Source organism: Symphalangus syndactylus, chromosome 23 (assembly GCF_028878055.3).
Source record: "Symphalangus syndactylus isolate Jambi chromosome 23, NHGRI_mSymSyn1-v2.1_pri, whole genome shotgun sequence".
In the NCBI taxonomy this organism is placed as follows: Eukaryota; Metazoa; Chordata; class Mammalia; order Primates; family Hylobatidae; genus Symphalangus; species Symphalangus syndactylus.
Window position 1 is genome coordinate 20,441,636 of NC_072445.2, and position 21,938 is coordinate 20,463,573.

The window sequence follows — 21,938 nt, forward strand, 5'->3', positions numbered from 1 at the left end:
TCAAGGAGACTGAATCGGAAGGTGGGGTTGCAAAGTGGAGTTGAATCCAGAGGAAATCCCTGTGCTTCTCCAAGAATGAAAATCAGAATGAAAAGAATGAAAAGATGAAAAAATGCAAATAATAAAATCCTTCCAAGCTTTAAAGAGTGCAACCCCAACACAGTCCACCACCTCTTTCATTACTTTTGAAAGCATGAATTCTCAGTTCTGTTTGCTCCTCTGTGTCATGAGTAAGTTTTCCTTCTCAGAGGCTGCCTTTCCATATTCCTAGAACAGCTTGTTTAAAATATGTAAAGTTGAAGGGTGTGCAAAAGATCATAGTGCACATGAAGGAGAATGAACTTGGAATAAACATACATGAGATAATACATGAAAAACAAACAAACTGATTCAATAACCTTCAGCAATGACTCCTATCAACATTTGGTCAATAAATCTACTCTTCAAATTTTACAATAGTAATTTCTTCAAAAAGTAAAAACCAAATAATAAAAAATTAGTGTTTATACTGTCATTTCAGAAAATTATGCAATAGTTTTGGAAAATATATAGCATTTCTATGACTTCTACGCAAAATCAACGAAGCAATGACAACAATTCCTGTGAGAAAATAAGGGCAGAAAACTGTAACTGTTCAGATTTCTGGCTTATTTTCTCAACCAGAGACCTCCAGATAAGATCCTACAAAGTCAGCTTTTAGAGAACAGAGACAAAGCTAAAGAGAAAGAATAAATAAAACTTTACAATAGTCGGTATTCTAGAGTGGGGAAAAAAGAGACCCTTACATCCTTCCCTTCATTTCAGGAATTTTTAAAACTTCAATAAAAGTAATGTTCAGCAATTCCATTTTTTAAAATTATATATCTACTTTTTAATAAAATATATATTCACTCTTATCGAGGTGATAATATCTGAAGTAGATAATACCATTCACAATAGGTTTTATTTATTTATTTATTTATTTTTTGAGAAGGAGTCTCACTCTTGTTGCCCAGTTTAGAGTGCAGTGGCACAATCTCGGCTCATTGCAACCTCCGCCTCCTGGGTTCAAGTGATTCTCCTGCCTCAGCCCCCCGAGTAGCTGGGACTACAGGCACTTGCCATGAACCCAGCTAATTTTTGTATTTCTAGTGGAGATGGCGTTTCACTATATTGGCCAGGCTGGTCTCGAACTCCTGACCTCAGGTGATCCACCCGCCTCGGCCTCCCAAAGTGCTGGGATTATAGGCGTGAGCCATCGTGCCTGGCCTACAACAGGCTTTATAACAGTTATTTATAGATAGCGAGAATGGGCTGGTTACAGATTTGTGGGAATTTTTTTTTTGAGACGAGTATTTGTTGACTTGTCTCTAAATAGAGAAAACAATAAACGCTTTTGTGCAATTATTCTTTCAATTTTGAAAGGAAATAGTGTGAAACTGATCTTTGATTACTGAATAGAAAAATCAGTTTTAGGGCCAGGCACCGTGGGCTCACGCCTATAATCCCAGCACTTTGGGAGGCCGAGGTGGGCGGATTATGAGGTCCGAAGATTGAGACCATGCTGGCTAACACCATGAAACCCCATCTGTGCTAAACATACAAAAAAAAATTAGCCGGGCATGGTGGCGGGTGCCTGTAGTTCCAGCTACTCGGGAGGCTGAGGCAGGAGAATGGTGTGAACCCGGGAGGCGGAGCTTGCAGTGAGCCAAGATTGCACCACTGCACTCCAGCTCGGGCAAGAGCGACTCTCCGTCTGAAAAAAAAAAAAGAAATTTATTGGGTACCTAAAATCAGTAGACAGTAAATGTGATTTGCCTAATATCAAAAAAATTGATTAATCTTTTTTGAAAAGAGTAGAATGAGTCCCTGGAGATTAGTTACGTCTTGTTGCCTCAGTCAGAGAGCTCACAGAAACCTCTTGAAAATGAAGAAAGGAAAAACAGAAGGAGGTCCACACAGGGGAGCTCCAGAGCTGAGGACACACATGTAAAATCTAAGCTATTCCAGCCTTTTTTAACACACAAGGCTTGTGCTATCATTCCAAGCAACTTGTAAGCTTACTGTGCTGAGAGACCCTTCAAAAATTCAATATAAAAATCAATATTCTATTATTACCTCCAAAATATTGCTTTAACAAAGAAAAATGATATACTATTTGGGTTTGTTGTTTCTTACAAAACTTTTATCTCTTTTGTAATTGCACACGTTTCTTATTATACATGTTGCGTGAGATAAAATATCTATGGGAAAGATAATAAGTCAAATTATAGAAAATTCAAGGAAGAGGGGATGACAGCAGATGAAAGATCATGATGGTAGCTGTGAAGTTAAATGTCTTTTCACTCACTGCTATCCCCGCAAATTCTTTATAGGTTGTCTCCATTGAGTGCAGGTTTCTAGAATATTAATTCTTTCCAAATGTAGATCGTTTGGGAAATTTTGTCTAGACAATGTGAAACAATTTTTAAAAAAGCTATTTCCCCACAGTTTTAGTTTTGAAAGAAAAGATTACAAAGTTGATTTTTATTGATAAAAGATACACAAGGGTTATGTGGATCAATTGTTTTTCCTATGCCAATTGTGTACTCTTTTGTTATGGCAGTTTTATAATAAGCTTTAATAACTTATTAAAATCTGTCCTTAATTAGGGTGAATCGGGCCTTACTAATTTACATTTCATGTATACAAAGAGATGGGGTCTCACTTTGTTGCCCAGGCTGGAGTGCAGTGGCACTATCATAAATCACTGCAGCCTCGAACTCCTGGGTTCAAGTGATCCTCCCACCTCAGCATCCCAAGTAGCTGGGACTACAGATGCATGACACCACATCCGGATAATTTTTTTTTTTAATTTTCATAGAGACAATCTCACTATGTTGCCCAGGTTGGTCTCAAACTCTTGGCCTCAAGCCATCCTGCCATCTCAGCCTCCCAAAGTGCTGGGATTACAGGTGTGAGCCACTGCGCCTGGTCACATTTCTAATAATTTTTATTTATAATCACAGTTATTTTTCTATATAGTTTTAAATCATTTAGCTAACTATACCCCCCCAAAAATGGAATTCTCATGATAATTATATGTACAGTAATCTGAAAAGTGTTAGGATTTTCACATTAAATCTTCCCATCCAGGAATGTGATATGCCTTTTTCTTTATTTAGACTGTTTTGAAACATATATATTAAAAAAATCTTACAGTTTCCTCCATATAGGTCCTGCCGCAGTCTGATTTCTTTACGCAAGAGAAATACCAGTTAAATGAATAGGAAGGAGAGATGTAACATGAGAAGGAAGGCTTAAAAAGCAGCTTAAAGCATCTGTGGTGAATACAGACTGGGGAAAGCAAATAATAAGCCTAGAGATTGTCCATGGACTCTGGGAATATGAGCACTGGGGCCTCAGAGATTGTAGCAGTAGCTGGTAAATCACACATGTTTCTACTCTCCTCCTCCAGCCACCAGCTTCTTCCAAGCATCTCAGTCATTTCTGGCCTTCAGCTCTAGTTCTGACTTTTATAAGGATGGATATGGCCTTTTGGCATGTGAAGGATTTAGGATAAGATTTTATTATCAAAGACCCATATTCCTATTGAAAAATTACAAGTAACAACCTTTTGGAAGTAGATCCTGCTCAGCTGTTTCAGTTTGACATTTATACCAATAGGCAAAGCCTGGAAAAGGCAGTGATAACAATGGAGTGAGAAAGATATGAAGGACTGACTGCAACGTTTCTGAGAACAGGTTATTACATCCAATGGAAGATAAGGAGAATTGACAGGCTGACCCTCCCAACTCTTTCTTCCGTCAATACATGCACATATTAAATATCCTAAATCCCATTCTATCATGTCAAAAGAAGCTCAATGCCACTATACCAAGTCAACCATACAAAATTCTCTTCCGAAAAATAATATTTGGTGTTATTTTAAGAAGTGCTTCTCTCATATTTTAAAAAAGAGATTATCAATTTCTCTAATTACCGGAGGACAGAAATGGAGCATGTCTCATAATCATGATATTTTTTTCAAGGAATAAAGGATATAGTCCAATACATGATAAATAAAAGGGAGAGAATATTGCCTAAAGAAGATAACAGTGGGTAGATAATAATATGTAAAATAAATTTTGATCTAGAAATACCCTTATATATAAAGTCAGTGTACTGAGTCTGAGTCCAAATTTTTGGTTATGCTCTCTGGAGAGATGTCAGCCTGACTTTAAGAGTTTTTACCTTAGCATTTCCTAAAGAAGAAAAAAAAGATTATCCAAATGCTTGAAAAATTCACCAACAGAAGGCTCTGAAGAAAGAATTGTGTCTAAATGAAAAAATGTAGAGAATAAATAAAGCAGATCAACAGTGCTGCCGCAGAATAAGATAGTGAAAGATTTAAAATGAGAGGCACCAGAGTAGAACCTATCTCCAAGCTTTAAATATGAACAGGGATATCAAATAATCTACAGCTATCAGAGGCATCTCTTTCAGCCACTGAAGCTAGGCAATAAAAAAGGAGAGAGTGACTTCACACAAAATCTCTTGAGCTAGGGTATCACAAGACCCACTTTGGGTATTAAAGGTAGAAAACAGTGGAAGAAATAAAGCTTCCTGAGAAATCTCTCCTGGGCCAGGTATTAGACGTGCAAGTCTCACCCTAGTCATTATGGCTAGGTTAGTGGATAGGAAAATCACAAGTTATGAGTTCCAAAATGACATCATCCTGATCTTCAAGGCCAAGGGAATAAGAAGATAGCCAAATTATATATTTGGGGTAGAAAGAATAGTTTCAAATGAACTTTCTTGCATTTATAAATACTTTTTTAAGTAATCTATATGTGGTCTTCAAGGTTGATAAATGAGAAGTAGTTTGTAAGGAGCTCCTCCATAATCTACAATTTCCTGGGTCCATTCTTGGATTTTAAAAGCTAGGCTAGCAAAGGTAAATGAGGCTATGTGAGAAATTTCCTGCATGATAAGCTATAGCCTCCAAAATCTCTGTGTTAGGTTCATAGCATCAGGCTACTGGTGGGAAGGGAGATAATTTTTTAAAATAAAATAACTTCCTTCTGTTCATAATTCCACTGGAGTGTCCTTGGCTCTGCTCCTTGATCTCTTTCTTCATTATTTTGGGCAATTCATCGCACAAGGGGCCAAGAATCTGTCACAGACACAACTCTGGCCATCAGCCATTGGGCCCTGGCAGGCTGGAGTTGGGTAGTGAGCGTGAGCTTAAGTTCACTGAAGGGACTCAGGTCTACAATACGCCATGATGGAGTCCTCCAAGAAGGTTGTTATTGGTTGGCAAGATGGTACTGAGACACATCCAAGTGAAGGGAAGCTGCATACAAGTTATAATATGGGTATACAATGACAATACATAAGATTTCAAGAATAAATACAAATGCTTAAATGCAATAAAGTAAAACTAATCAACTAATTAAAATAAAGCAGACAATATGGAGTTTACCTAGAATATCACTTTTCACTTTACTAGTGTTTATACTTGTTTATATTTATGAGGAGAGTCAGACGCTTTCCTCACCAGTGTATAATGTGTAGCTACCTAAGTCAATGTCACCAGGTAACAGACCCTGGCCATCCCACAGTGTTGGCGTATCCCTAGTCAGGATTGCTGCTAAATCAAAACACAGAAGTACCAAAAACCACTGTTGATTGGCTCTGAGCAAGGTTTCTCTTTCATCCACAATCACACAATTAGTGAGTGACAAGATTGAACTTCATGAATCCAACTGCTAACTAACTCTCTAATCCAATGAAAATTCTGTATGTGCCTTTTATGATGCATAAATCATGACTTTTATGTAAGATAGGAAGCATTTCTATGCAGGTGCATTTCTATTAATTAATCTGGTTCCTTCTAAATTAACAGAAAATGTTTATTAATTTATTGTTTAAATAAAGGCAAAGCAAAACTGATCAGCAAAAAAATAAAATAAAAAGGGTGCATGTGTATGCTATCCTATGTTAAAAAGCATAGGTGGAAAAGTCAAATGCAACCAGTGAAAAAACTTCAAGTACATTTTTGTTTGTTTGTTTTTTTAAGAAGGAATGAGCCTCTGTTGACGGGCAGATTCTCACAGTGGGAGTCCTAAATTAGAAATGAAAATTACTTTATAACACAGCCTACACAGGAGCTAAACATTAATGCCTTTGATTGCTTTAGGTCAGTTACCCATAAGTGTGACTGCTTACGCTGTCAATTAATCTTTTACGATCTGGTATTACTTTAGTAGTTATTTTGAAAAAAACAAAACACAAAGAAGCAAAAAAAAAAAAAAAAAAACCCACCACATCTAAATATGTACTCTAAATATTTAAACAAAATTATATTTTATTTAAAATAGAAAAGTAAACCATAACGGTAAGCTGACGAAATCCTCCTTAAACAAATTAAAATGTAAATATTTAAATAAATAAAATTGAATCTGTGATACTACATAGCTTAATGTCAAAGTAGAAAGATAGATAACTTTATTCTTCAGCTGTGTGGATACAACAATATTCACCATATTGAGAATACATAAAACCCTACAGGAGGAAGAAATGTCTCAGTGGTGATGGAAGCCATTACATCTTCTCCTCTTTATACATCCTCTCTAAATATGGTAAATAAAGTAATGGCAAAAACCACAATTACTTTTGCACCAGCCAAATAACTTGGTTTACCATATTCAGAGAGCACATACAAAAAGGAGAGGTGTCATGGAAGTATATCCTTAGTCCTTCCTAGTTTCCATCACACAAGAACCTGCTACGTTCATGGCTTTCACACTTCCCCTTTCACCTGACTTTCTGCTTCCTACAGACATTTCCAATGTAAAAAGTCCACTGTACATTGATCACAGCAGAAAATCTGGATAGATATGTCTTTTCTTCTTCATCTTATCCCTTATACCACCATAGGAGAGTATGCTCATTCTCTCCTTTGGCTCCATTCACCTTTCCTGATAGCTGACTTCGTCACTTCTACTTTTTCCTCCATATTGTACATTCTGGTTGTTACACTTTCTATATTTTATCAGCAAGATCTGTTAGAGGCAAGCAGCAGAACCTAAATCTAGCTGATTTAGTAAAATAATAATTTATTAAAGTTTATTAAGTAGTTTATGTAACTTTTAGGAGGGCTGGACAACCAGGCTTGAAGGGTGCATAGCCAGGAATCTTGCTCCAAATCAGGCCACAGACCTGGTCTGGCAAGCATGACACTGCCACTGATTTCAAGCGCATTGTGGCCACTGGCACAGGATACTGAATGACACTGTGTCCCCAGAAACTTCATCCTGCAAAACCTGCAGTTGCTTCCAGGGAAAATTTTTTAGTCTCCATTTCTTTATTTCGGTAACTCTTGATTCGAAGTCTTGGGTTGGTAGATTTGATTGGCCAAGTCTTATTTTCGTGGTAATATCCTAGTTTCAAGGAAGGCAAGGAAAACAAAAATCTAGCATTTTTCTGCACCACTATGGTAGGCAAGTTTCTGTTGAAACATAGGGTTCAGATTTTGCGTAGCCAAAAATGGATATGTATCAATATGTGTGTTTGTAAATAATATATATGAGCTTAAAAATATATCATTACGAACATATATTTTTATAAATATAAATACATTTTATAACTATAACTATATACCTTTTTATAAACATAATATATATTTATATATGCATATGTCTGTGTGTATATATACAAATACACTCCTTGTCTACTCCCAGGCTAGTGACCCCTCGCTTAAAGACTCCATAAAAGCAGACTAAGTACAATGATATCTCCCCACCTTTCTCATGATACTTCAAACTTGTCTAAACTATTGACAGTTTTTTAGAACAGTGCAATAATTAACTAGAACACCTGTGTACTGGTGTCATATTTTCTGAATGGTAGTCATATTTTCTGAATCAAAATCAAATGCTCATCCTCTTTTTTTTATTTAAAAATCCACACATTGATAGTTGAATCAAATTTTGCTTTGAATAATGCAACAAAGAAAGAAAAGCTTTTTCCTGAATCTCTTCTTCTAACCTAATATTAACTATTTTTTAGAAATGTGCTCACATTCTTCTCTGGAATAAAGAAAAAAAAGGACATCTTCCAACAGAAATGCCATCATGATGGTGATCTCAAAGAGTTTTGTGAGCCCACAGTGAGGCCACATCTGCTGTCTCTGACCCCAATCAGCTCTTCCTCTAGATATCTGCTTGTCTAACTCTTAACACCTTAAAGTCCTTGCTCAAATCCCACTTTGCCAATTAGGGCTTACACTGATTCTATTTAATACTATAATACCACCTTCCCCCATCCCTGGCATTCCTGATTTTCTCTAGCCTTTCCCTCCCTCCCGCCTCCCTCCCTCCTTTCCTCCTCTTTCTTTTCTTTTTTCTTTCCTTTCCTTTTCTTTTCTTTTCTCTCTCTCTCCCTCCCTCCCTTCTTTCCTTCTTTCTTTCTTTCTTTCTTTCTTTCTTTCTTTCTTTCTTTCTTTCTTTCTTCTTTCTTCTTTCTTTCTTTCTTTCTTTCTTTCTTTTTCTTTCTTTCTTTCTTTCTTTCTTTCTTTCCTTCTTTCTTTCTTTCTCTTTATCCTTCCTTCCCTCCCTCGCCTGCCTGCCTGCCTTCCTTGCTTCCTTCCTTCCTTCCTTCCTTCCTTCCTTCCTTCCTTCCTTCCTTCCTTCCTCCCTTTCTTTCCTTTGTCTTGCTCTGTTGCCCAGCCTGGAGTGCAGTGGCGCAAACTTAGCTCACTGCAACTTTGAATTCCTGGGCTCAGGTCGATCCTCCCACCTCAGCCTCCTGAGTAGCTAGAACCACAGGTGCAAGCCACCATGCCCAGCTAACAATTTTTTTTAAGAGATGGAGCCTCATTATATTACCCAGGATGGTCTTGAATGCATCAAGCAATCCCAAAGCTCTGGGATTATAGGCATGAGCCATCATGCCCAGCCATTTATCACCTTTTAATATTTTTACATTTAGAATTTGCTTATGTATTACATTTATTGTTAATTATCTGCCTCCTCTACCAGAATGTAAGCACCAAGAAAAAAGTAATATTTACTTTATTCATATATCCCAAGTTCCTAAAGCAGTTCCTGTCATATAACGGGAGTGCAACAAATATTTGCTGAATTAATAAATGAATGGGTGTGGCTGGGGTAAAATAAACAAGGATGAAAGGGCAGAGATGAGGTCATTGAGTTAGACAGGAATCAGATGACAAAGAGTCTCTGAGGCCATCTGAAGGCTTTAGATTTCATTCTGAGTGAGATGTGAGGCCACTGGATGTGTGCACTGAGTACCAGAATCTGACACAGAGAGAGCAAAGAGCCAGTGGAGAAAGAGAAGTTGAACCCACCAAGAGACTGGCGATTGATCAATGGAACAAAATCTTAGAGGTAATTAGGGGGTTGGGATCTACATGTCCAGGTGGCCTTGGTCAGAAGAAGGTATAGGTACGCAACAAGTAAAGATGATTGTCCACATAAACCACAGACCATCGCTCTGGTTAAAGTGCCCTGGTTAAGTGGCCCTTAATTTCTTTGGGTAATTTTATTGTCTTGGCAGACACATCATATTGTTTTGGAAAACAACTGGGTTATAAATATGGTAGTCATATTTTTTGAATCAAAAATGAGGTGAATGGCTTAGAAAATGTTTTTCTCTAATCTATAAGTTTACTTCTATGTAAAGTTTTATAAATATATTAGAATTAAATCATATTCAGTGTTATAAATGTTAACACATAGCAGAAAGAAAATGCAGAGTGTTTTTAGTGGGTATTCCAAAGTCTACCTTGGTTAGATTGTGATTCTGCATGCAAAAGTGGGTCAAACCTACCATCATGGCCACAGGTATCAGGCTCAGGGGTAGGAATGTTACTCCAGGAAGATTTTCTGAGTATACATGTAGCATACCTCCAGAGCTATGCTTTAGAAAGATTAATGTGGAAGCAACTTGGAACAGAATAAAGCTGGAAATTGGATTGAAGCATCATAATTCAGGGATTCTAAGTACAATTTTGAAACAAGGAGATTTGCTGATTTGTATTGTCAACTTTCATGCCAAACAAACTAGGCTCAACTCACACCCCTACCATTTGCTAGCTGTATGGTCTTAGGTAAGTTATCTAATTGGGATTTCACTTTCCTCATGCATAAAATAGGGCAAATAATAATGTTTAGGAAGGATGATCCAAGGATTAAATAAGCCAACAAGGAAAGCACTTAAAATAGGGCCTGCTACTTAATTAGCGCTGAGTATTAACTATTACTGTTTCTACTACTCCTATCTTGTAGGGCAATATTAGACATAAATAGTCTCATGCTATATTTCTGCTGCATTTTGACACTATCAAAAGTGCAGCCAATTCATACGAAAGTAATTCATTTGTGACTGTAAACATTCAAGGGAACTATCTTTTTTTTTTTTTTTTTTTTGAGACGGAGTCTCGCTCTGTCGCCCAGGCTGGAGTGCAGTGGCGCAATCTCGGCTCACTGCAAGCTCCGCCTCCTGGGTTCATGCCATTCTCCTGCCTCAGCCTCTCCGAGTAGCTGGGACTACAGGCGCCCACCACCACGCCCGGCTAATTTTTTTTTTTTTGTATTTTTAGTAGAGATGGGGTTTCACCGTGGTCTCAATCTCCTGACCTTGTGATCCGCCCGCCTCGGCCTCCCAAAGTGCTGGGATTACAAGTCAAGGGAACTATCTTATTTCAAAAAACAACACTGACTAATATTTGGATGTAGAAAAACTCAAAGTTATAACAGTTACTAATTTCACGATATGGGAGGATTATAAAATTTCATATAACTGATATAGTTGTATCAGTTTTGGTCATAGCTAAGATTTACAAAGCAATTATGATTTGCCAGGTACTATGCTATCTATCTAATTTACATTTGCTGTATCCTTCTAATAACTTCATGAGATGAGGATTATTATTAACCATCTTCCCAAAGAGGAAAAAGGCTTAAAGAACTTGATAACTTGAGTAAAGATGCACCATTAATAAGTGTCTCCACCTGGATTTCAACTCAGGCAGTCTGACCCTAGTGTCCACACTACATTATGAGGTTATGACAGGCAACTGAAATAATGTGTAGTAACTTATCAATTAAAATTTAAAACAAAATGACTCATTTCTAGGAATTATACCCCAAAATTTGATAGCAAAGCAAAATTATTCTTTATCAGATCATCAATGATTTGGTAATATATGTTTCACCCAAAATTAAGGGACAAAATAAAACCATAGGCAAAAAAAAATGCTTTACAGAGATCAAAACCCTAGAGAAAAGTTAACATTATTTACCATTCATATGGATTACTGGGCTTGAAATTGCTCAGTGTCTCAAAGTACTGATAAGATATTAGCTGGGACTAGGTGTATTATATTTTTTTTTAATTTTCTGTATATTATGATTTGTGGTGGGTGTGTAAATTTTTTTATAATAATATTTCTTAAATGTATAACATCTTTAAAAGAAACAGAAAACCTTCCTGGCAGGGGAGAGACTGCTCCTCTCCCTCTCGGGACAAGCTAGTTCTTCCAGTTGGCACAGAACTCAGCCTGGAGCATACCTTTGACATGCAAATCAACCAATCTAGAACTATACTCCTCTATCTGGCCCAGATAACCCAAAAAGCAATATTCCTCCGCCTTAATCATCTCAGGGCCAGATACCAGGCCACTAGAAACCACTCTACAGTTTAGAGCCCCTGGGGATTATTCAAATTAGCTAATGCTAAACTGTTGACTTGTCCCTTCCCTGCCTTTCCTGTGGGAATCCTAATAAAGGATCTGGCTCCTTTTGTGGCTCCCAACTGACTGACCATCATACAACAGGGTTCTGCTAACTCAAAATTAAGTGCAGAAAACTGTCAAAAAGTCTTTATATAAAACATTCATTTCACATAAAATGTCAAATGGGATGGTTGATAGAGCTACAAACAGAGGCTAGACCAAGATACTTATCTCTTAAAACTAGCCGTATGTTCTTACATTTGTTCATTAAACTCATTCAGAAAATAGTTGTTGAATAATTTTTAAGTTCTAGGCAGCTAGGTACTACAAAGACCAACTATGTTTAGTTTCTGTTGTTGGAGATGTTGCATTTTGGTGGGGTAAATACATAAATACACAAATAAAAAATATGTTTAAAAGTTAGTGATTCTCTAACTTGTCTTATTTTTAAGGAAATATAGAGTAAGACAAGTCAGAGAATCACCAAGGGCAGAGTTGGGGAAAGTGACTTTAGATGGGGTAAGACTAAAATACCTATCTGAAGAGGTGACATTCAAGCTGACTGAAAGATTAGTAAGGGAAAGAGTTCCAGGCACAGGAATCTTACTGAATTTACCAGCAGGTACATGTCTCCAAAGAAACAATGTAAATATTCCTTTTTCTCTCCTAATATCTTCTGGATACTTCCAAACCTGTCTTCAATTTTTATAAAAAGCACTTAGTTCATAAGTTTCTGCAAGAACATGGACCGTACTTTATTCATCTTCATAGCTCTGGTACTTCACACAATGCCTTCACATGGTGAGCACTCAAAAAATAAGTTTGAGGGCCAAGTAAAATAATGGATGAATTAAGGGTTAATCCACATAAGCCTGGGAGGTTTTCTAAAGAAATTTTAAAACTTATATTTCAGGGTGATGTCAGTAAAAGTAGCAGAGCAAGGATCTCCTAAAGTTCCCTCCTTAAAAGCAATAAGAAATTTGGTAAAAATTCTAAGAATCAAGTTTTTTAGAATTCTACAGATTAACCAAAGTTTTGCAGCAATTCAAGAATGTCTATTCAAGAAAAAAACAGTTGAATCTTGATAAGAACATCAAGCTTAACGTCATTTTAACCTGCCCTATTCTCAAACCCCTCTCTATATCTCCATAGAAGCCTTAAAAGCCAGAAGTCTGCATTCACAGTGAAAATCAACAACCCAGCAGTCACTAGATAGGGCAGAACAAGGTTGGAACTTCTTCTAAATCTCATTACTACAGTATTCTCATTATGCGACAAGTTTGGCAGTTTCCTAGAAGACCTTACTTGCAAGACTGTCTTTATTCGACATGACTTGGAGCTCACTCAGTATGAAAAGCCTTTCCTCCAGGGGAATATTTAAAGACAACTGTTTAACTTTGCAACTATCTGAGTCAGTAGATAACTGTTGGACAAACAACAGGCAAATCAACAAGATGAAAATGAAAGGCTAGGGAATGAGTTGTTCATAGTGGCTTTGCAGAGGTCTAATGAATTCCCAGGAATTTAGAAAGGCATCCATTTGCCCAGGGCTTTACTCATGCTCAGGAAAGACATGAGAAGACCACAAGCTGTCATGTACACCCATCCTTGAGGCTCTGCACAGGTAGAAAGTGAAAGCTAAGGCAGAGTTGTCAACTGCTTGGCTGAGTGTTGAAGGCATGGCCAACATGCACACACAGCCCCTCAGCAACGAATGGGGACTTCTAAATTACTGAGGTAAAGAAATATCTGTCTAGTTAATACCTGATCACTAAATAATGGAGCAGAGACTTCTGTGGCCACCCATGACAAAGAATGCAAACATTACAGAATTAGTCAAGAAAAGTCACTAAACAATCAAACAAACAACAAGAACAATAAACAGCAACAACAACAAACCCTGAGGAAAGGGAAGAATCTAATTTCCAAAGTTGTTACATTCTATTATTTAAAATGTCCAATTTTCAACAAAGAATTATAAGGCATATAATAAGAAACATGAAACAAGGCATGAAATAAGAAAATACAGTGTTGAATGTATATCACTTTCACACAATCATAAAGTTAAAAAATCAAGAGTTGAACCACTGTAAGTAGAAGACTGTCTAAATAGATTATTCACAGAGAGAAAAAGGAATCAACAGAAAGGGTCCCTGAAGAAACTCAGTTGCTGGACTTAATAAAGACTTTAAATCAGATATTTTCATTATGTTCAAAGAACTAAAGAAATCATTTCTAAAGAACTAAATAAAGAATATCAGTAGACAAATTGTAAAGATTAGAAAAAAATTAAATTAAATACAAAAATCATAGGAAAAATAAAATCAAGTTAAAATAAACAAAATTAAAAAGTGAGTTCTTTGGAAACAAAATTGACAAATATGTAGCTACAATGACCAAGAAGGTAAAAACAGGACCCAAACTAAAATCAGGAATGAAATATTTGGTTTTCTAGTGCCCTTACAGAAATAAAACGGATTGTGCGGAACACTATGAAAAATTTTATACCAACAAATTAGATAATCTAGATGAAATGGACAGTCCTAAAAAGACATAAAGTATAAAACTGACTCAAGAAGAAATAGATAATCTAAATATACCAGTAACAAGTAGAAAGGCTGAATTAATCAAAAAACTTCTCAAAAAGAAAATCTTACGACCAGATCACTTCATTGGTGAATTCTACCATATATTTAAAGAAGAAATAACATCAATCTTTCATAATCTCTTTCAAAAATTAGAAGAGGAAGAAATACACTCTCTAAAGCCAGAATTAGCTTGATACCAAAACCAGACAAAGTTATTTTAAGAAAAGAAAATTATAAGTCAATATTCCTTATTAACATAGATTCTTCAAAAAAAACTTCAAAAAATACTAGAAAACTGAATCTAGCAACATATAAAGAAAATTATACATGAGGATTAAGCAGGATTTATTCCAGAAACACATGGATGCTTCAAGACCTGAAAATCAATTAATGTAAAACATTATAATATAAAACAGTACACTAGACGAAAGAAGCCAGACACAAAGGACCACATATCATATGTTTCCATTTATATGGACTGTCCACAAAAGGCAAATGTGTCAGGACAATAAGTAAATTAATGGTCATCAGAAGCTAGAAATAGAAGGAAACAGAAAGTGACTCCTAATGGGTATGGGTGATAAAAATGAGGTGATAAAAATGTTCTGGGACTAGACAGTGTTGATGGTTGCAATCTTATAAATATACTAAAAACTACTACATTTCACACTTTGAAAGGATAAATTTTATGGTATGTTAATTATATATGATTATATATATATAATTTTATTTATAACTTGATGCATGTTACATGCACACAAACTTATAGCTCAAGATGACAACCTGAGAACGTGCTTCTACCTTCCTCTATCCCAATGTCCCATTAAAAAAAATGAAGCCCCATATGCTGGCACACACTGTGGTCCTAGCTACTCAGGAGGCCATGGCAGGAGGATCACTTGAGCCCAGGAGCTCGACGCTGTAGTGAGCTATGATCACTCCACTGCACTCCAGGTGACAAAGTGAGACCCTGTCTCTATAAATTAAAAAGTGTGCAATTAAAAAATAAAAACACAGCTGTAAAACAAGAAAAGGAAGAAGCAGATAATGAAGACTTAGGAAGATAATAAAGACTCAGGTAGATAATAAAGACTTAGATAGAAGGTGTACAGGATTAGTTAGAGGAAGTAGAATAATGAAAAGAACCACCCAAAATAATTGGGGCTAAGCAAGCATCTTCACAAAGGAGCCCCAAAAAGTTTTCGTTTTAAAGTAAACAAATAGAGAACACAAGAGTAGGCTGAAAGGCAGCTATCAAGATAGTTCAAGAACTAACTGCCTTTAGAAAAGTGGTATGAGTCTGACCCTTTCCTTTCCCAAATATTCAATAGTAGTTTTTACCCTGAGATTTGTTTTATAAGAAAGTTGGGCAAAGTGACTAGAAGTGAGTGTTGAAGCTACAGAGATACAGCATCAGAAATTCGTAAAAGACATTCCCAAGAAGGAAATGGTGATCTTGTGGGAGACAAGAGCATAGAATGGAAAAACTGCTGTACTGAGTCAGATTCTTGTTCCATGCCTGTGATGATAATTTGTACATGTAACTTGACTGGATCAGAGGGTGCCCAGATATTTGACTAAACATTATTTCTGGGTGTGTCTGTGAGGGTATTACTAGTTGATGTTAGCATTTCAATCAGTAGACTGGGTAGGGCAGACTGCCCTCCTATACGTGGGTGGGTAAATTTACTCACGGTTTTCCAGAGAAACAAAACTCAACAGATTAAACGATGCCTAGATGGTGGTTAATTCTATATGTTAACTTGACTGGCCATGGGGTATTCAGTTTAACCATTATTCTGGGTGTGCCTGTGAGGGTGTTTCTGGATGACAGATGAGTATTTGAATTCAAGGGCTCAGTAAAGTAGGCTTCCCTTCCTAATGTAAGTGTGCACCATCCAATCCACTGAGAGCCTGCATCAACAGCACATCATGGGACTCCTCAGCCTCCACAGTCAGGTCAGCCAATTTTTCATAATAAATGTCTTTTGAGTTTTCTCTCTCTCTTTATCTATGTGTCTATTTACATCCTAATTGGTTCCATTTCTCTGGAGAATCCTGACTAATACAATGTACCTAAATGTTCCTTCCTTGACAGAATCCTTTGTATGGACACATGGATATCTTCCTTGATATCAGCTTCCAAAGATATGTGGACTCCTCTCACAACATTTAAATTCCTGAGCTGCTACTAGATCTTATGTATGGATTGATTGAATAGCTTCTGTATAAGTATGGTTAAAAAAAAGTTTGATGTCTTTCATAGTTTTCAATTCTGCAGTAGTGTCTTATAGACTGAAAGCATTGATATAATGTAGCTGTTGCACTGGTAGTACTATTCAAAGGAGCATTTTTTGTGTGTCAGAAGAGAACAATGGGTTTTAAAACTAAACAATAACATAGAAAAAGAAAAAAGGTTTTAATCTTTCTCCCCTAGAACTGGGTTCAAGAGTTCTAGAATTAAGCCTTGTAGAAATTTAGATTAATGTTACACTTCTGTTGTGGCCTTTGGGTCAGAGAGGACCCCCCACATTATCCCCATCATCCCCTCTCTACTCTTTTATTTCCTAAAGACCACAAATTTGGAGGACCCTAAGTCAGGAAAAGACTCTAGTAAGGAAATGATAAAGGAGAATATGTGACAATCAAGAGTGCATTGCCTTTTTCCATTTGTAGACATGTGGGCATGTGCCTTTCTATTTGTTTTGTAGATGCAAGCTGCACAAAGGCCAGTTGTCTTCTCTTATATTCACCAGTGTCTTTCCAGAATCTAACCTGTTAGCATTGTTGGCATTCAATGATAATAATGCTCACCATTTCTATAAGGTCCAGCATCTACTGACGCATACTCAAGGCTCAGACAATATTACTTAGATATTCATGCTTGCCAAGCCAGTTTACTTTTTGGTTTAACTCCATAAGAAGCAATCCAAAAAAAAAAAAAAAACTTTAAATAAAATATTTTCAGTAATCATGGAAGGGAGACGGAAAACCATTAACTGGCATCATACCTTTTGCCCTAATATTATATTGTTTTCTTCCAAGAAAACCCTATCATTTCTTATTCTTTTTACATCAGGATACATAATATGACATATTAAGAAGTTTGAAAAAGTCAACTCCCCAGATTGGTCAAATTATGCTGAATAAACAAGTAGTTGAGTACTCTCTATTCAAGCTTGTATTTGCTTTTTAAAATAGATGATAAATAAACAGCCGACATCTGAACTAAAGGGTTCAAGGCAACAATCCCTATTTGCAGTTCCTAAATCCTCAAATTTCTAACAACCATAAGGGTTTTTTTGTTTCCTTTTGTTTACTTGTTTTTTGTTTGTTGTCTTTTAATAATCCTTTGGTAGCAAGCCTTACCTGACCTCTACAGTCCTAGTAGGGCTCTTATGTAATATATGGAATATACCCCCTATTAATTTTACAAAATCTGAAAAATCTCGAACTTGAAAACTGTGGACATTCATTCAATTGAGGTGAGGATCCAAGACATTAGAAGAAGAAACATGTGTATATATATTTAAGTAAGGAAATTAGGCAAATCACAATCTCTATAGCACTGATTTCATCATCTGGAAAATGAAGGAGTTGTACAAAAATATGCTTGACAGTAATTAAACTCTAGGATTCTACCTGACCAATTTATATCCTGATATATAACAAATTACGTTGAATTTTGGATTATGTTGAATTTTTATAAAATTATAGGTATTTAGCTTTGCCAATAATGTGTGACAAACGTGCATTATTAGCTGTGTCTTTCTATATAATAAGTTTTAGTACCTGCTTTGCCAAACACAGAAGATATGCTTTCCATAATGGCCTTGTGGATATCAGGATGAGAAAGGACGTATGCAAGTGTCCAAAATGCAACCTTAAAAAGAAAAACACATATCAAAAATATGAACTTCTTTGAAGGTGAACAAAAGCACATTTTGTAATAGCCATACATATATTTTTAAAACAGGATGATGTTTAAATTAACCTTAAGAGCACATTAGTAGAAAGCATATTTTGAAAACAACTAGATATTATGAATAAGAGATATGTAATACATCTCCAAGAAGCCAGATTTAAATTTTTATTCTGTCACTATAATTTAACTATATAATTTAAATAGATTAAACATCTATCTTCATTAAAAAATGAGAAAAGTTGTTATTTTTACTAATGAGTAACATAAAATATTATATAGGCATATATTAAATTTTCAGAAGCAACTAGTTATGACACTTAAGAATATTAATCCAAAACAAAAACATTTCTTAAGATTTAATTTCCTTAGAATACAAGTGAATTAGCAAATTTTATATTCTGCAACTGAAACATAGTAGTTTTAAATAAGCCCAGGAAAACACAGCAGGAAACCATCCCGTAAACTAAATTATGAGAGTACTCAATGTCAAAAACAGAGTCCTTTTTTTTTTTTTGGCTTTTTTTTGGCTCTGAATTAGTAAATAAAAAAAAATGTTTTGAGTCCTTTCACATTTGAATGCTATTGAATATAGTATATTTGCACATTTTCTCTCTTGGCCACTCAAACTTATTTCATATCTTTCCTCGTTATGGTATTACAAGATAAAATCATACTGCTTTACATCTTAAAAATCAACTTCCTCCTCAGGTAAATAGTTTTGCTTCTATTCTTAGGTTACATAATAAAGAAAACCTGTATAAAATCATCCAAAGAAGTGTGGGTTTCACTTTCATTTTTTTCTAAATACATTTATTATGAAAGAGATTTCATCTAGGAAAATTGGTCCTTAAATGAATCATGCAATACTCTGACTAAATTTAGTCTGTCTCTTTTGTAACATTATGTACCTTTAAATAATACCAATACTCCCCTCTGTGGTCAAAAGAGGAAGAGCAATTGTCCGAAAAGAAGTGCTCAAAAAAGCCAAATTCAATACTGTTCATTATTTTTCCCTTTGTAACTTTAAATTGATAATGCAAGGATAAATATGGTACTGTTTACATAAACAAGGTGAATAGGGGAACCAAGGGTCCTCAATTTAGAGGCCTTCTTTCAGGAGTATTATCCAGATTAAAAAAGATTTATCCTAGAGATTATCTAGTTCATTTTTACAGATGATGAAACAGATGCTCAGAGAACTATCTTGTCCTGTCTCTACTCAGGCCCCCTTTCTACTATTAACTACAGATAAAAGTGCTAAATTATTGAATTCAATTAATAAATATTCCATACTCACTTCATCTTACTTGAAGGGTCAGAGTTCATGTTGGGGAAAAAAATAGTGATAATACATAATGTATTAGTCTGTTTTCACACTGCTTTATAAAGAATTCCCTGAGATTAGGTAATTTATAAACAAAAGAGGTTCAACTGACTCACAGTTCTGCATGGCTGGAGAGGCCTCAGGAAACTTACAATCATGGCAAAAGGCAAATGGGAAGCAAGGCACATCTTACATGGTGTCAGAAGAAGGGGGTGGGGGAAATGGTCAAACACTTTTAAAGCATCAGATATTATGAGAACTCACTCACTATCATAAGGACAGCCTGGGGAAAACTGTCCCCATTATCCAGTCACCTCCCACCAGGTCCCTCCCTTTACATGTGGGGATTACAATTCAAGATGAGATGCGGGTGGGTACACGGAGAAAAGCCATATTAGATTTTCAGTTATGCAAAACAGATGTTCATAGTTGTATGTGCCTAAATATGGCTTTAGAGATTCAATAAAATTGGATACTACTTTTTAAATGACAAACATAAGGAATTTAGCTAAACTACAAATGGCTGTTACTTTTTTTTTTTTGAGACGGAGTCTTGCTCTGTTGCCCAGGCTGGGGCGCAGTGGCACGATCTCAGCTCACTGCAAGCTCTGCCTCCTGGGTTCACACCATTCTCCTGCCTCAGCCTTCTGAGTAGCTGGGACTACAAGTGCCCGCCACCACGCCTGGCTAAGTTTTTGTATTTTTAGTAGAGACAGGGTTTCACCCTGTTAGCTAGGATGATCTCAATCTCCTGACCTTGTGATCCGCCCGCCTCGGCCTCCCAAAGTGCTGGGATTACAGGCGTGCGCCATTTTTTTTTTTTAATGTCTCCTTTTTCCTTAACAGATTTCTGTTTTTAAAATTTTTTTCTATTTTTAAAAAAGCCAAAGTATTTTTAAAAGATAAAAAGGCATATAAAATAAAGAGTTAATAAAAGTTTATATGTATTACTACATCAATAAGCAAGAATAAGTGACCTTGAGGTCTTTGTGCACCCACATTTGGGAAAGGGGTAGAAAACTGCTCCCAACAGTACCAATTAGTATTTTGTAAAACAGTTCAAGTCCATGGTCAGAGATGGGCAAGAAGAAGAAGGGCCACTCAGCTCACTGAACTGCAGAAGCAGCCACCACAATGTCATTCCATTGTTTTGGAGAGGTAAGAACAGATGAGAGAAAGGGCAAGGAGGAAAGCTCTGTATCTTTGCTGTGTCAAAGAGAAGACAAATTGAGTGTGTTCTTTGGTACTGATTTATCTATTCAAAAAGAGATTTTGATGGAGTCTTTATACCATGCCAGAGAGTCTTCTACCAATCATGGTAAACACAAATACGTTGGGAGATAATTCCTGTCCAAAGTACTTTCACATTTAGTTGGGCATATGAATACATATTGGAGAAAAATGAACGAAATGTACAAGACAGTGAGAGAGCAAACACATGTTACAAAAAATAAATGCTGTGGGAGTTGAGAGTGGGATGGGGTAGCAATTGCTACTGAAAGTATTTAGAAAGAATGTAAGAGATGCAGCAGATAAAAAAGGTAAAATGTCAGCTTTGTGATTGGTTTGGAGAAATCTTCTAAAAAATCATTTGGCAGTCAGAAATTTCTTGGAACTTAGAAATGGTTTTCCCATAAAAATAATTTCATAAATTATAGTTAATATCTTGGGCCATAAAGGAGCCTCCTAGTGACCCAGTGCCTAACCCATCTGAAGCCTCAGGTCCTATGGGCCTTGAGGCAGAGTACAAAGTAGGAGAGAGGAGATATAGATATACTCTGGGCTCCAGGAAAAGACAGGCCCCACCACCTACACCTTTGGCAGGGCTTCTGGTATTCTCAGCAGCAATAAAGGTCACCAAACCAGAACAGCAATGGATATTCCCACTCTGGGGCCTTTGAGCCGTCAAATATTTGGAAGCCTATGTTCAGTATTAATGGGCCATTGAAAGTAATGATTGACTGAAACTAGGGAGATAATTTTTGTAAGGGAAGAAAACTAGCATTTATTGAAGACCTATGCTGAACCAGGTGCTATTAGCCACGATCCATTTCTTACCAAAATAATCCTTACAACAACCCTTTAAGGTAGGTATAGCATTAATCCCATTTTACAGATAAGGGCACTTAGGCTTAGGCAGGTTAAACAATTGGCCCACTGTTACCCAGTGCTGGGAATTGGCTTTGGATCTGACTCTAAAGCCTCTCCAGGATCTCTGCCTGCTCACCAGGCTGCCTCGTGGAGGTGCCAGCAAGAGCCAGTGAGACGGAATCTTCTCTAATCATCAGACACTTTCTTTCTGAAATGAATGATTTAAATCCTTTCAGACCAGCGCCAAGAACAAATTCCAAAGAACTGACTTCGCCTGTGTCAGATCAATGG

At 36.4% G+C, this 21,938-nt stretch overlaps 1 protein-coding gene across 4 annotated transcripts in view; it reads right to left on the minus strand.

The window, feature by feature from the left end:
* The window catches only part of CYP39A1 (cytochrome P450 family 39 subfamily A member 1), a 140,545-nt gene that overhangs the window by 58,344 nt on the left and 60,263 nt on the right, over positions 1-21,938 (minus strand). For all 4 annotated transcript variants that reach the window (XM_055262942.2, XM_055262941.2, XM_063632916.1 and 1 more), the window contains exon 7: positions 18,100-18,190. In XM_055262942.2, coding sequence (XP_055118917.1) covers positions 18,100-18,190 — 91 coding nt within the window. The remainder of the gene's footprint in view (positions 1-18,099; positions 18,191-21,938) is intronic.